The 15194-nt window shown below is 41.8% G+C and overlaps 1 protein-coding gene across 2 annotated transcripts in view; it reads left to right on the plus strand.

Annotated features, from left to right (window-relative positions):
- The first annotated feature begins 565 nt into the window (after positions 1-565).
- Positions 566-15194, plus strand: part of dnali1 (dynein, axonemal, light intermediate chain 1) — a 38627-nt gene continuing 23998 nt past the window's right edge. For both annotated transcript variants that reach the window (XM_034174092.1, XM_034174093.1), the window contains exons 1-2: positions 566-830; positions 5372-5511. In XM_034174092.1, the coding sequence (XP_034029983.1) occupies positions 753-830; positions 5372-5511 (218 nt within the window). In that variant the 5' untranslated portion in view covers positions 566-752. The remainder of the gene's footprint in view (positions 831-5371; positions 5512-15194) is intronic.

Consider the following 15194-nt stretch of genomic DNA (forward strand, 5'->3'; position numbering starts at 1 on the left):
CTGGTAAATTTTAGAATTAATGTAGATTATCATTATCTCACAGGAATATATCACAATTATCTGGGAACTACTTTTTGCGCAGGAATTCATCAAGCACGTCGGCCGCGGGCGCGCACTAACAGAATACCCAGAAACTGGAAAGTTGTTCGGCCATAACGAGAGCGTCCACTTTTAGCTTGTCATAAACTAAACTAGTGGCGCCCGTGAGAGTGTGTGCACACGTCCCTCGCATGAATTTCCTGTGGTACGTCGAGAATTGATTCCGGCACTCACAGCTTGCTCCACACTATGGTTCCGCCTTCCGCTATCAGTTTCCCTTCCATTTATATTCTATTTTCCCTGTAGAATGGAAAAGAAAACATGATTCGAGCACCTGACATTAATTCTGTTGTTAAAATGATCTATTTCATGCGAAACATCCGATTTAACATTACTGCTCTGTCACTGAGGACATGGAGCCAAGCACATTTGTACCTACAAAAGATGGTGGCCAGAAACGCCGTCAAACAGGGCTGCGTCTAATTATCAGGATGAATATACATTCCTGCTACCTATGTGGGAGATTTACGATGTAAGAAACGAGGATTAGAAATGTCTGTAACGAACACAACATAGAGGTGTTCTGGAGACATAAAACAACATTTACTGCTCACTTCTGGAAATGTTAGGATCGTTGCCATGACAACGTAAACAGTGACCACTGCAACGAAACAACTCCAAAGCAGATCGTGCCAATAAACGAGTGTAGCAAAATGATCTCACTGGATAAGAGTCTCTTGAAATATGATAATCCAGTTCTGGTGAAAACCACAGATGTTAAGTCACCAAGGGTGAGTTAAAATCAGCACTATTTGAACTCAATATGGTTGACTTGTCGAAATATGCTAAACTAGAAGTACTTGACAGCAGTTAATCACCAGTTAAATTACCTTACTATTTTTTTTATATATATTTAATTGATAGGTGCTTTGTAAGATCATTTAGTCACCAATACTGCACACAGTTGGGATGTGATGCGTTTCATCAGTGGGCTTGAAACCAGAAGATCCTCGGTTCAAACCCCTCTCAAGCCATAATATCACTAAGGACACCTTGTGCCATGTGTGTAGTGAGTGCCTTCCATAGCAGCACCCTGACATCTGTGGATGAATGTGATGCGTCATTGTAAAGCGCATTGAGCTTCTGATTCAGATGGACAAGTGTTATATAAATGCAGTTCATTTACCTGTAATTAACACAAATGTGAAATCATTGTTTCAATGTTTTCTTGTAATTTTCTACAGTAATCCATCAATGCTTTTGCCACATTAGGAAGCATGACAGTTATATTTGTGTAGGTGGAAGATGTCACTCTGATTCACCTTTAGTGTTGCATGGTTTGATGTGACTTGATTTATTTGGCATTTATGACAAACAGTACAGTATCACTGTCAAAAACAATAAAATGCTGACACATTAGATAATTGCAGAGGATAACAAGAATGGAAAAGACATTGTGGGCCTTCAGATCTGGCCACAAGCAATCATCTTTGTTTGGCTGCTCCTAGGGATCACTACATCTGATCATCTGTGGCCACTTCACACTGCCCTCTGCATCCTCTTCTGTAACACACCAACCACTTGCATGTTCTCCATAAGCCTTCTGTAAACCTCTGGCTCTATACTCCTGTCTGGTGGCTCCATTTTCTGCTTCCTTGGCGCACACCCAAACCATTTCAGTGTCACCTGCCTCACTTTGTCTCCAAACCATTCCACCTGCAAACTGCCTCTGATGTGCTTATTTGCACCTGAAAACAGAAAATGTACCATTGTTAAAACAATACACATAAATATTCTCATCATTCAATATTTATAATGATGTCAAGACTAGCACCGTAGCACTGTTGGCCAGTATATTGCTGTAAAAGACCCATTTGTTACCCTGCACATCACCAAATTGACGAAAGCAGGGTATTGTTCTTACTGGTGCGCGTGGGTGCATACACATACATACATATATATATACACACATATATATATATATACATACATACATACACACACACACACACACACACACACACAAGATTCTTTCAAACCTAGTGGGAATATTACTTGGATCGATATCTAGAGATTAGATTTTGGAGTAGTTTGATCAAAGGTCAAGGAAAATATGGTCAAAAACATTTTTCTCAACAACCAAGAATCCAAGATTGATTATCTAAAGTATATCTTGATCAGCAAAATATTCGTAATTGATTGGTATGAAATATGTCATATGATGAAGTCATATATATACACTCAAAAACAATTGTAAACAGATACACTGTGTATATTTATATCATGGTATGTAGAGTGCATCAGCCCTCTGATGCTTTTCATTTTTGTTATGAGTTGGCCTTTGGCCCATTGGCACAGATATCCTTGTATCACAAATCACTCCTGCTCCTCTTCTCCCTCTGCTCCACCCTCCCGGTACTGTCTTCTTCATCTCTAAGGCACACATTCTATTATTTTGAACAGTAATTAATTGTATTTAGTCATTTAGCTTTAGTACCTCCACTCTTTGCAAATTCCACTGTTCTCCCTCTCATTCACACACATGTACTCCACCTTGGTCCTACTGACTCATTCCCTTTCTCTGCAGAGTGTTTCTCCACCTCTACAGACTTGTCGTCCTGGGCCCTACTCTCACTGTTACAGTGTCATCTACAAACATTACAGCACATGAGGATGCCTCTCCATCACCATTGCAAACAGAGGGCTCAGAACTGATCCTTGACGTAATCTCACCTCCACCTTGAAGTCATACTTCATTGCATCTCACTGCGGTTACACTGTCCTTGTACATATCCTGTACCACCCTCACATACTTCTCTAGATTTTCTCATAATTTTGGCACCATGCCATAAATGTTTTCTAATCCATCAACAGATAGTCCACCTCTTTTTCACTTGTATACGTCATCAGCATTCTCAGAGCAAACATTGCATCTGTAGTGCTCTTTTGCCGCATGACACCTTTTCTTTGCATCCACTACTCTACTACTATTTCTTATAACTTCATGTTGTGACTGATCAGTTTTATGCCTCTGTAGTTATTAAAGCTGTGTGGTTTGTAAGATGACTTTGGAAATTGAAAGAGGAAGACTATCACATGAAATTGAATGCAGTGCAGTTGTTTGATGGGCTGGTTTGAGTCTTTCAAGAACTACTGATATTATGTCTCATCTGGTTTCTGATACATTGATTCTTGCAGCCACAATTGGCTAACTTCACCAAAATGATGACCGATCCAGTTTAATGGTTTTCCCACATGGATTTATTGTTTATTTCTGGAATACACATGCCTCCATAACTTGGATGGCTTCCCCGACTGGAATGCCATGATAACACAGTTACCAATACACCACAATGAGATGCTGGATGAAGTGTTTTTATTGATAGCCAGTGGTGGGCACAGCTAACCAAAAAGTTAGCTTTGATAACAGTTAATCCGCTAACTGAAAAGTTAACTTTTAAAAAATTAAACCGAAAACCCCCTAAAAAAATTTAGCAGATGTTACAAGTAAAAACTAGACCGATCACTTTTAGTATTGACTCCAGTACACTGGCATCTACTGATACTTCTGAATAAATTCAAAGGCAATCATAAACAGTGAGCTAGCACTTCTGTCTAAGATCAGCCTTCTCTCAGCAAAAGAGACCTGGTGACCAGAGAGAGGAAAAATGAGAAAAAAAAGGAATTGCTGTGAGCTGCGATGGCTTCATGTTCATGTCACTGTATCTGGAGGAAAGAGGTTTGCTCTTTAACATCCTGCTTATTTTCCTTTAGAGCACTGTTTGTTCCAGAGTAATATATATATATATATATATATATATACACACACATACACACAAGGTTGGGTAGGATTACTTTGAAAGAATACATGTGGATTACATGTAAGGGCCAGTGCAGGACACTGGCCCTTGAGGACTGGAGATGAATACCCATTTTGGTCATAATGCTCATTTGGAATTGTCATGTAGTTTCTCAGTGTAATTTTGACTGCAGCAACTCTGTGGCACACAAGGGATTATGGGATATCTCAATGGGGCAAATTGTGGTACTTTAAAATGATATACTGTCGTGAAACTGAAAAAATTGCCAATTTTAAGACCCCCTGTAAAGTTAACTCATGTGTTGGTTTTTACAATGCGTGTGATCCACTTATATTGAGACGTTCTGAATATGTTGGTCTATTTACACTCCCATCCAGTAGATGGCCGTGTTCTCTGCATTTTGATGGAGGGGGGAGGAGGAGGAAGTGATGAGCAGATCATTTGAATTTTCCCATAATGCCTTTTGGCATGTGTCTGTTTCACTGAACTCTGAGTTCAGTGGTCTGTTTAATGTCAAACCTTCAGAATTCATATATTACTTTAAAACTAAAACATATAGCTGATATTTTCACTTTGTAAAAATGACAGAGTTGCCGTTAATTTTGCTAAACTTTCCGGAATTAGTTGGCTTTAAATGAACCCATGAGTGAAAGGTGCTTTGCTCTTCATGACTCCTGTGAGTATCAGCAGGTTGAAAAGTTTTTTTTTTCTTTTCTTCTTTCAATAGCACCTGGTTTGCCCATTTTTACTGGGGGAGGACTGAGCTTCTTATAACCATGTAGGACTTTAGGTTTTGCAGATGTTTCTGACTGTTCAGATTTATCTCTATGCCAGCAAAAAAAAACAAACAAAAAAAAAACAAAATGTTAGTAGATTGAAAGTTATCTGAACTAAGCGGGAGCTAATTGGTCCGCTGATGGTTTGGGCTGATAGAAAGGCCCCATTAACTCAAATAGCCACTTGTTACTACTAAGGTAAGTAGAAGATCATCTCTGAATGTACAACATGTCCAGCCTTGAAGCAGATGGACTACAACAGCAAAAAACCAACAGGTTTCGCTCAGGTCAGGAAAGAGTAAAAACTGAGGCCACAGTGCGTACAGGCTCAACAGATCTGGTCAATGAACGACTGGGAGAATGTTCCCTGATCTGATGAGTTTCGAGTTCTGAAGTAACATGTTGGATGTAAAGTCAGAATTTGGCGTAACCAAAGCATGGATCCATCTTGTGTTGTATTCAGGCTAGTAGTGGTGTAAATGGTGTGGCAACAGTGTGATGCTGTCACATCACTATGGTCCAAAGTCTGAGAAATGTTTCCAGCAGAAAGAATTTATGCAGTTTCAACGGTTCCAAAAAGCAAAAGAGGGTCCAACTGTTCTAGCAAGGTATACCTAATGAAGTGGGCAGTGAGTGTTTGTACACTTGCAAACAAAGGTAAACACGATTTCTAGTAAAGCACATTATGAATAACTTATGTAATGTTATGCAGCAAACCCTAATTTTCCACAACAGGCACGTGTTTTGAGAGTGAGAGCAGAGCAACCTGCCACCACAACCATCCCTGTACCACCACCTCCCAAACTGGAATCAGTTCTAACTGAGGTTAACAAGCAGCAAAATGAGGAGATCCTCAATTCCATGCTTCCACCAAGGTATAATTTCTATTTTAACATTGACACTAATGGTGCTTCCATCCATCCATCCAGTCTGTCTAAATGTTCAGCCCAGTGACCAGCTCTCCTTGATAGGTGAATTGCACTGTGAAAACTACATTTTAGGTTGGGAGGTGTGGAAATCGCACAGTGGGAACAGTGTTGCTACACATGACGTGTGATATAATTTCAGATTTTATGTGCAAACATGATATCTTACAGTTTCAGTGATGGCATTATCCTTCCTGTTCTTGTGACCTCTAGACTGTACATATGAGGTCTGTCCAAAAAGTAACGGACCTTTTTATTTTTGCAAAAACCATATGGATTTGAATCACGTGTGATTGCATCAGCCAACCTTGAACCTTCGTGCACATGTGAGTTTTTTCACAACTGTCGGTTGCATCATTCGCCTGTGAGCAGGCTTTGTGTGAGCAGTGGTCCACCCCCCATCGGATTTTTATTGCGAATAAAATGTCTGAACGATTTGGAGCTTTGCTGCATCAAATTTTTCCAGAAACTGTGAGAGACCTCCAGGTGGACACCATTCGGAAAATTCAGATGGCTTTCAGGGACGATTTTATGGGGATTACACAGATTAAGGAGTGCTCCAGCCGGTTTAAAGACCGCCCACAGCGTCTGAGAGCGCGGCGCACTCCGAGCGCCGATCGACAGGCTGAAACAACCAGATCATTTCCAAAGTGAAGGCTTTGTTGATCCGGGACGTCGTCTGACTACCACAGAACTAGGAAGAAGACGTGGACATCAGCACATTCCACTGTTACAGGAGTTTGTCATGGAAAGAGAAGCAGAGGAATGTGCCACAGAGCCGCCTGCGAATGGCGCGGACAAAAGCACCTCCGTGTTGGTCTCACAGGACAGCTTTTCAGTCGTGTGACTATCCGAGAAATTGTGGATGAGCTGGATATGCCAGAACATGTCCTGTGAGGCTTCATCACGGCGTTGCTTTGCGCCATGCGGCTCTGTGCCGATGCTCGAATCCCTCTGCTCCCCTGGAGCACTCCTTAATCTGTGTAATCCCCATAAAATCGTCCCTGAAAGCCATCTGAATTTTCCGAATGGTGTCCACCTGGAGGTCTCTCAGTTTCTGGAAAAAGTTGATGCAGCAAAGCTCCAAATCGTTCAGACATTTTATTTGCAATAAAAATCTGACGAGGGGGGTGGACCACTGCTCACAGGTGAATGACGCAACCGACAGGCGTGAAAAAACTCACGCATGCGCACGAAGGTTCAAGCTTGGCTGATGCAATCACACGTGACTCAAATCCATATAGTTTTTGAAAAAAATAAAGGTCCGTTACTTTTTGGATAGACCTCGTATACTCAACACTCCGTCATGTCACCCATAGGTTTGCTGCAGAGCAGTTTTGAAGCTGAAATTCTCAAGGTGGGGCATATTGCCCTCTAGTGGCCATTTTTGTAGGTGAAAACGTTGCCAAACTCAGTACAAATACATGTACTTTGTCACTTCACAGGGGACAGACTCATCAATAAAGTCAATTTAATGTACAGTGGTTCATTTCATGTCAGCTTGGTGTATAAATCTCATTGTTCCAGGCAATGATAGCTATCAGCTGGATGGCAGAAGCAAGGTAGACAAAACCAAACCAGCTGATAAATAGAACAGCACAGTCCGAGCAAGTTTTCACTGAGCGGCCAGTCATGAAAGCACGAATTCTTGCCTTTGGATTGGCCATTTCGCTGGAAGTGACGTGGCGCCGACATTGGCAGTGGCCAACTCCTGGCCAACCCATACGAGGTCTGTGAGAAAAGTATCCGACCTTATTTTTTTTAAAAAAACCATATGGATTTGAATCACGTGTGATTACATCAGCCAAGCTTGAACCCTCGTGGGCATGTGAGAGTTTTTTCACGCCTGTCGGTGACGTCATTCGCCTGTGAACACGCCTTGTGGAAGGAGTGGTCCAGCCTTAAGGACAAGTTGGAACATGCCCTGCTGTTAAACAATTTCTCACTCAACTGAAAGCCACCAAAAGCTGCCTGGATTTTACAAATGGTTAACACGGAGGTGTTTTTCCTGTGGCGGGCGCGCCGAGCCGATGCACCAATCCGTCCGCACGTCTTTCATTAAAAAAAAATCTCCTTTAACAGTGGAATGTCCGGATAAACTGCTGATTCCGACCTCTTCTGAAAGTTCTGTTCTCTCACGACGTCCTGGGTCAACAGAGGCTTAAAATGGGAGGTTTTCAGCTTGAAACAGGATGACGACGTCGCCTCGGAGCGCTGCGCGATGTCCCGCTCCGTGCGAAGTCCTTACAGCCATAGAAACAATCCAAAATCTCAGCCGTTAAAATTTAGATCGAAAACCAGCTGAATTTCTCGAATGGTCTCCACTCGGATGTGCCTCAGTTCTTAAAAATTTTAATCAAGCACAGCGCCAGTCTCTCAGCAACTTCTGAGACAATGAAAATCCGACGAGGGGGCTGGACCACTCCTTCCACAAGGCGTGCTCACAGGCGAATGATGTCACCGACAAGCGTGAAAAAAACTCACGTATGCGCACGAGGGTTCAAGCTTGGCTGATGTAATCACACGTGATTCAAATCCATATAGTTTTTAAAAAAAATAAAACTTGGTTTCTTTTCTAATAGACCTCGTAAATGGGTAAACAGGTAGAGCATGGGCAAGATTGATGTGACCTGGTTGGGAAACATGAAGTCCGAATATGCCCTGTATGTTGCAGTTACAAAACAAGCTAAGCTAAGGCTAACTTTGGTTCAGGTGTTTAATGCATATTTTTGTGGACTAAATGATTTTCAAATCAGGTGGCTTGAGAATGTACAAGATCTATTAGAAAAGTATCCAACCTTTTTTTTAAAAAAAAAAAAAAGGGATAGTAACATCCCTTAAAGTCTTTGAAGCCCATAAAATTTTCACCAAAAACCACCTGAATTTTTCAAATGGTGTCCACATGGCTGTGCCTCAGTTTCTAAAAAAAAAAAAAAAATTTGATCAAGCAAAGCGGCAGTCTCAGCCATTTCCCTGACAATGAAAATCCGCCGAGTGGGCTGGACCACTCCTCACAGGCAAATGATGCAACCGACAGGCGTGAAAAAAAAAAATCACGCATGCGCATGAAGGTTCAAGGTTGGCTCACGCAAGCACACGTGATTCAAATCCATATGTTTTTTTTTTTAAAAACGGTCGGATACTTTTCTAATAGACCTCGTATGACTGGTATAATGCCTTCATGGCTGTCTTAGTGGACTAACCCGTCACCAAGCTGCCAACTAGTTAGTGCTAACCTGGTGCTAACATAAATGAACTATGACTAAAATTCCACTCAACAGAAATACACAAGTAACAACTTTGATGGCCTGTTAGTACAATTAGCCACACTGCAAACTATATTATTTGAAATATTTGTCATAAAATGCTTCAAAAGGACAGTCAACTTGACCGCGTCAAGTTCACAGCTGCTAGCAGCCGCTGCTAGTGGGGTCCTGACACCGACATGCTGTTGTCACTCAATGCAGCCACACTCAAATTATTCATACCTTTATGTCTTAAAATTAGTGATGCACGATAATTTTTAACAGATAACCCATTTTTTTCTGGGCAACAGAAACCGATAAGTCACTGATAACATGTTTATATATTTCCTCCCAATTTAGAAATAGTAAAACTGTACCAACTGTTCCAAATGTGTGAAGCATTAACTTTCATTTTGAGAATATTCGTCCTAGTACAGCACTGACTCAAAAACCATTGTGTAGAGCATAAAGCTAAGATTCAATGACACTAATACTCAAATGCTGACAACCAGCAACTCAAATTTCACAGAGAGAACGTTTGTGCAATTTTGTTTTAAAAACATATTTAAAGGCCAATTAAGCCAAGAACACTTTACATTAGTTTAACAAACTTCATTGTAACAAGTGGAGCCACATCTTCTGATAAACAAAAAACTTTTGCTAATAAAATGATAAAACAGGTAGTGCAATAAGTGCCAGCTTCTTTGAAATAGCACCACTCAAATACAAAAACATTCAAGATATCAGGGTTAAAGCATTTCCCTTCTAGGAAAGATAGAACATAAAAAAAATGTAACAAGTGGAGTAACAACCTAAACAAGGTCTTGCTGATTTATAAATAGTAAATAAAATATTTCTCAAAATATAACCTTAAACGTAAAATACATTAAACTATAATTAACTATAAATTAAATAATAAAGTAGTGCATTAAGTGTCTCCCCTCAGGATTGCCAACATTCAGTTACAGAACATAAAGTTAAACAATTCATGAGAGGCAACAAAAACTTGTGCCCAGATTACTCCTCCGCTACAACTGAACAGGTTGTAATGTTTTGACATTGTCATTTTTTTTCAATTCATCACATTAGTGTTAGCAGAACAGGCGGCCTTGTATTGAGTCCATAAATCTCCATAAATCTCCACGATGGCGAAATTTAAGGTGACTTATCAGATTTGTTGTGTTAAAGCTCATCGCCTTTTTCCCTCCCCGTGAAACTTCTGCAGAGCATGCATTGCAAACTGCCAATGAAATGTTTTCCTGAGACACGGTAAAGAAAGCCCAAATGGATAACACCATTTTCTGTGTTTTCTAAACACACCACTGCACAGGAAATTTAGTCACAAATAGGCGACAGCACAGTCAGAGAAGGGAGGGATTGAGGAATACCAGGCACACAGATCAACGGGGAAACGGGGATGAAGAGTCTTTATTATCTGCGAATTTTTTTAATTATCGGAATTATCTGCGCGACATCACAAAGGCCATTATCGGCCGATTATTATCGGCCACCAATAGTTATCGTGCATCCCTACTTAAAATAGGTTAAATTGATGTGGAATAATAATGTTCAGCCCTTGTACAGTTGTCATGAAGGGGTAAACCTACGGTGCATGCGGAAAGTATTCACAGTACTTCACTTTTTCCACATTTTGCTATGTTACAACTTTATTCCAAAATGGATGAAATTATTTTTTCCTCAAAATTCTACATGCAATACCCCATAATGACAGTGAAAAGTTTTTTGTTGTTGTCTTAGATTTGTAAATGTATTAAAAACAAAAACTAAGAAATCACATGTATTCACAACCTTCACATGAGCTCAAAATTGAACTCACCTGCAACCTATTCTATATACTGTCAAGATTCAGAGCCAGGTATTTAAGAAAATAGAACCCAAATGCAAGACAGCCAAGACACAGAAGGTGAGTTCAAAAAGTTGCCAAGTTTTAATAAACAGTCAATGAGCCCGATATACAAAAACAGGAGTGGGTAAGGCTGCAACAAAAATAGGTCTACATCCAAAAAGGGGTGTGGTATCTAACACATGGCCGGTGAGCGAAAAGATCAGCAAAATAAAGTCTTTATCCCATTAAGGGTGTAATATCAAAACTCAGCAGGAGAGTAAAAGGATTCCACAAAAAATAGGCTTTATCCAAATAGGGGTGAGTTTACAAAAAACAGCAAGAGTGAGGAAAGTTAACTAAAATACAAATAACCCTGAACACAGGGTGAGGAAAAACCCAGTCAAAACAGAAAGTACAAACAAAAGCCAAATATGCTTAGAGTCCCAGGAAATTACCTGAACATAAACAAATAAACTTAAAGAATTTCCTTGATCAATAATATAATACATACCACCATGACATGAGAAGCATCAGCAACAAACAATGGACCAGCCTGGACTAACTCAAAATGTGACCTTAAATAGCCAGCTGATCTAATGAGGCACACCTGTATTGATTACACAACAAGAACATGTACTGACAAAAGGAGAACACCAGAGTGCAGCAAAGAACAGACTTCCATGTGAAAAGAAATATAACACTTGACCCCCAATTCATAACCTGAATACATCAGAGACAGGAACTGCAAAAATCAAATGAAACCTGAAGGACTTAAATAAAACAAAGAAATAACTTAGACTAAAAAGGGGAACAGACCTGAACAAACACCAAAAAAATAATCCATCACAGATGGCTGCATGACAGTACCCCCCCACCTAGAGCTGGCCCCCGACAGCTCAAAACAACCACCCCCCCAAAATGACCTGAGGAGAACACAAACAGCAGATGTGGGACAAAAACAGGAACCCCAAACAAAAAGCCCAACAACAGCCCCACCCCCCCCAAAAAACCCCATGGGAGGGAGGCAGGCGGCGGACAGGCAGGACCACCCCCGAACCAGTGAGAACCACCTTGGAAACCAGAGGAAACAAAAGACCCAGTGTTCATAGGCAGACCTCCGTAGAAAGCGGGGGCTGGCGGCTGGCCGGTGGGAACACCCCTGCACCAGGGTGCATCAGTCCAGGAACCAGGATTTACAAATAAACCATTAAATGCTGAGTCCATAGGCTGACCTCTGCAGAAACCCTGGGCTGGCTGTTGACAAAAGGAGAATGGTGGAGAACAAGGAGGCCAGTTGAAACCCCTTGAAGGAAGGGAAGACTGGCCGAAGTTGCCTGAAAACATAGGTACCGATTCTTTGGCCGGCAGGAGTCAAACAAAAAAATAGAGAACGGCTCGTCGGCCGGCTGCAGGCTACATTGGAGCCCGTTTGGCGTCCATGCGGCCCTTCTGGGCCCACGGCGGAGACTGACGTGGGACCGTGCGACCCTCCTGGGCCCATGGCGGCGACTGTAGTCTCAGCAGATGTGCTCTTGCGCATGTCAAAATTGAGTGGAGGCAAGTCATAATAAGCACAACTACCATGTTCATCATTGCAATTCCCCTTTAAACTCTGACTGACTCCAGGACTAGGGCATACGTTTTCTGGGAACGGACTCATACTTGTCGAGGAAAATACAGAGGCTCCTTTACACAATACTTTGCGCGGTACCATCTCTGACATCTAAACATTGACTAGTACATGGGCACATAGTTCTACTACTATCTTGGTTTAGAGAAGTCGTACTGGATTTCAATGCAGAGCCCAGCGCCAAGGAAACATTTGTACTTGTGTAAGAGCTACTGTGTTTCAAGTCAGATCTGAAGTGATTAATCTCACATGGCTCTCTATTATAAGAATCATTACAATTACTGAAATTAGGACCGGTATGGACTGGATCTTGAGAAGCATTAGACCTTACTGTAGTGTCACAAGAACGAATAGTCGGACTGAGTTTGGACCTGGTGCAATTGGGATCTGGGGATATATCAGCCCAATCGGCCTCATCAGAAGAATTGTCATTTTGACTGGGATTGTAACTGTTACCCTCAGAGTCTTGGGAAATGTCAGATCAATCTGTATCTTCAGGAGAATCACTTTTGTGACAGACTGGGAATGGTATGAGCGGGATCCTGAGATGCAGTAGACCCTTCTGTTTGAGCCTGTTTATCTAGGCCTGCCCCCAGGTCCATATTCTGCAAACAGCAGGATCCTGATTGATTACCATTACTCCCCTCAAATTTGTCTTTGGAACTGCTTAGGTCACTGTTACCAGACACTACATGACCACCATACTCTGGCTTAGAAGATACCATGTCTGTTTTTTCAAAAAAAACTTCAACTGCGGAAGGTTGAAGCCCCGTGGCAATACCCATTACTGCAGCATCAAAGAAGCTAACTGGAGGAGGGACGGCTCACTGCTCCATGACGTCCTCAGGGGTTGAGATGGGATTCCCCACTGTGACATCACAGGAGGCAGCATGCAAGTTCCCTGCTTCCTCATCGGAATTGCTGGGCTCACTGAGAGACCTGTAGAGAAAGTCAGTCATTATACGTGATCCTCACCCTGGAGCCTAAAGACGGCTCTGCAAGAGAACCAGGCTTCTCCTTCTGAGATGGCTCAGAGGAAGGGATGAGATGGCCGGTGGCCATCGTGGTTCCCCACTGCAAGTCTCCTCTGACAGCCTTAGTGTGGCTCTTCTTCCTTCTCCGAGGACCCGTACTCAAGCCGATGACGCCGGTTGACGTTGTGCGCCGGAGACAGGACTGGGTTGGTGTGAGTGAAGATGAAGCCAAGGAGACCAAAATGACTCCATGTGGAGTAGTTGGAGGCACTTTGGACATGGAAGACACCGGGCAGTCCATCTTATAATAAAATGCTTTGGGGTCCCGGGCCCAGTCTGGGGCGTTAACGCTTTCCAAGACCTTTTTCACAGAAGAGAGTTCAGGGAGCAACGTCACCGCCCAACTGTGGGAACTAATCACCGTTTGGGCAGTAGCTAGGTATCGCTTCTTCAGGTTCTTATAGTTTGTACCATGGAAGGAATTGTAGCAGAAGGAGAATTGTTCACAAAACCTGTTAAACACTGGGAAGTCTGCAGGATCGATATTCCGACAACCTGTCTCAGGCGTGAGCGAAACCCGTGGAGAACTAGTCTGTGCTACCGAGTGCAATATTGTGGAAGGCCCTAGTGATGACGGGACTGAACTGCACTGAAGACACTGGGAGGTGTGACTGTTGGCCCCAGGTCTGCTGGAAGGCTGAGCTTGGCGGTGAGAGGTAGTTATAGAGTGCATGGTAATGGGAGGAGTGAACAGAGTTTTTGAGTCATGTGAGTTTACTTCCTGAGCTGATAAATAGTCTTCGGGGCTCCTAACCCAGTCAGGAAGTCTCCCCCTCTTAAACAATGCCCCTACAAGTGCAAAGTCTAGAAACAAATCCACAATCCATCTATTCTGCACCACCAGATCCAGTGCTTGATCAAAAAAAAAAATCTGCTTTTTGGCTTGAGGTGTAGCAGCAATGATAAACAAATGAATAAATTCAGAAAAAACAGCCTTAAGCTTAGACAAGTTCAGGGTGCTGCCTGCTGGGTTCTGACTTGGCTGGTCCATACTGTCAAGATTCAGAGCCAGGTATTTAACAAAATAGAACCCAAATGCAAGACAGCCAAAACACAGAAGGTGAGTTCAAAAAGTTGCCAAGTTTTATTAAACAGTCAATGAGCCCGATATACAAAAACAGGAGTGGGTAAGGCTGCAACAAAAATAGGTCTACATCCAAAAAGGGGTGTGGTATCTAACACATGGCCGGTGAGCGAAAAGATCAGCAAAATAAAGTCTTTATCCCATTAAGGGTGTAATATCAAAACTCAGCAGGAGAGTAAAAGGATTCCACAAAAAATAGGTTTTATCCAAATAGGGGTGATGTTACAAAAAAACAGCAAGAGTGAGGAAAGTTATAACTAAAATACAAATAACCCTGAACACTGGGTGAGGAAAAACCCAGTCAAAACAAAGTACAAACAAAAGCCAAATATGCTTAGAGTCCCAGGAAATTACCTGAACATATCAACAAACAAATAAACTTAAAGAATTTCCTTGATCAATAATATAATACATACCACCATGACATGAGAAGCATCAGCAACAAACAATGGACCAGCCCGGACTAACTCAAAATGTGACCTTAAATAGCCAGCTGATCTAATGAGGCACACCTGTATTGATTACACAACAAGAACATGTACTGACAAAAGGAGAACACCAGAGTGCAGCAAAGAACAGACTTCCATGTGAAAAGAAATATAACACTTGACCCCCAAGTCATAACCTGAATACATCAGAGACAGGAACTGCAAAAATCAAATGAAACCTGAAGGACTGTTAACAAATAAAACAAAGAAATAACTTAACAGACTAAAAAGGGGAACAGACCTGAACAAGCACCAAAAAATAATCCATCACAGATGGCTGCATGACATATACAAGTATATATATA

The sequence above is a fragment of the Thalassophryne amazonica genome, chromosome 7, assembly GCF_902500255.1.
Source record: "Thalassophryne amazonica chromosome 7, fThaAma1.1, whole genome shotgun sequence".
Taxonomy (NCBI): domain Eukaryota; kingdom Metazoa; phylum Chordata; class Actinopteri; order Batrachoidiformes; family Batrachoididae; genus Thalassophryne; species Thalassophryne amazonica.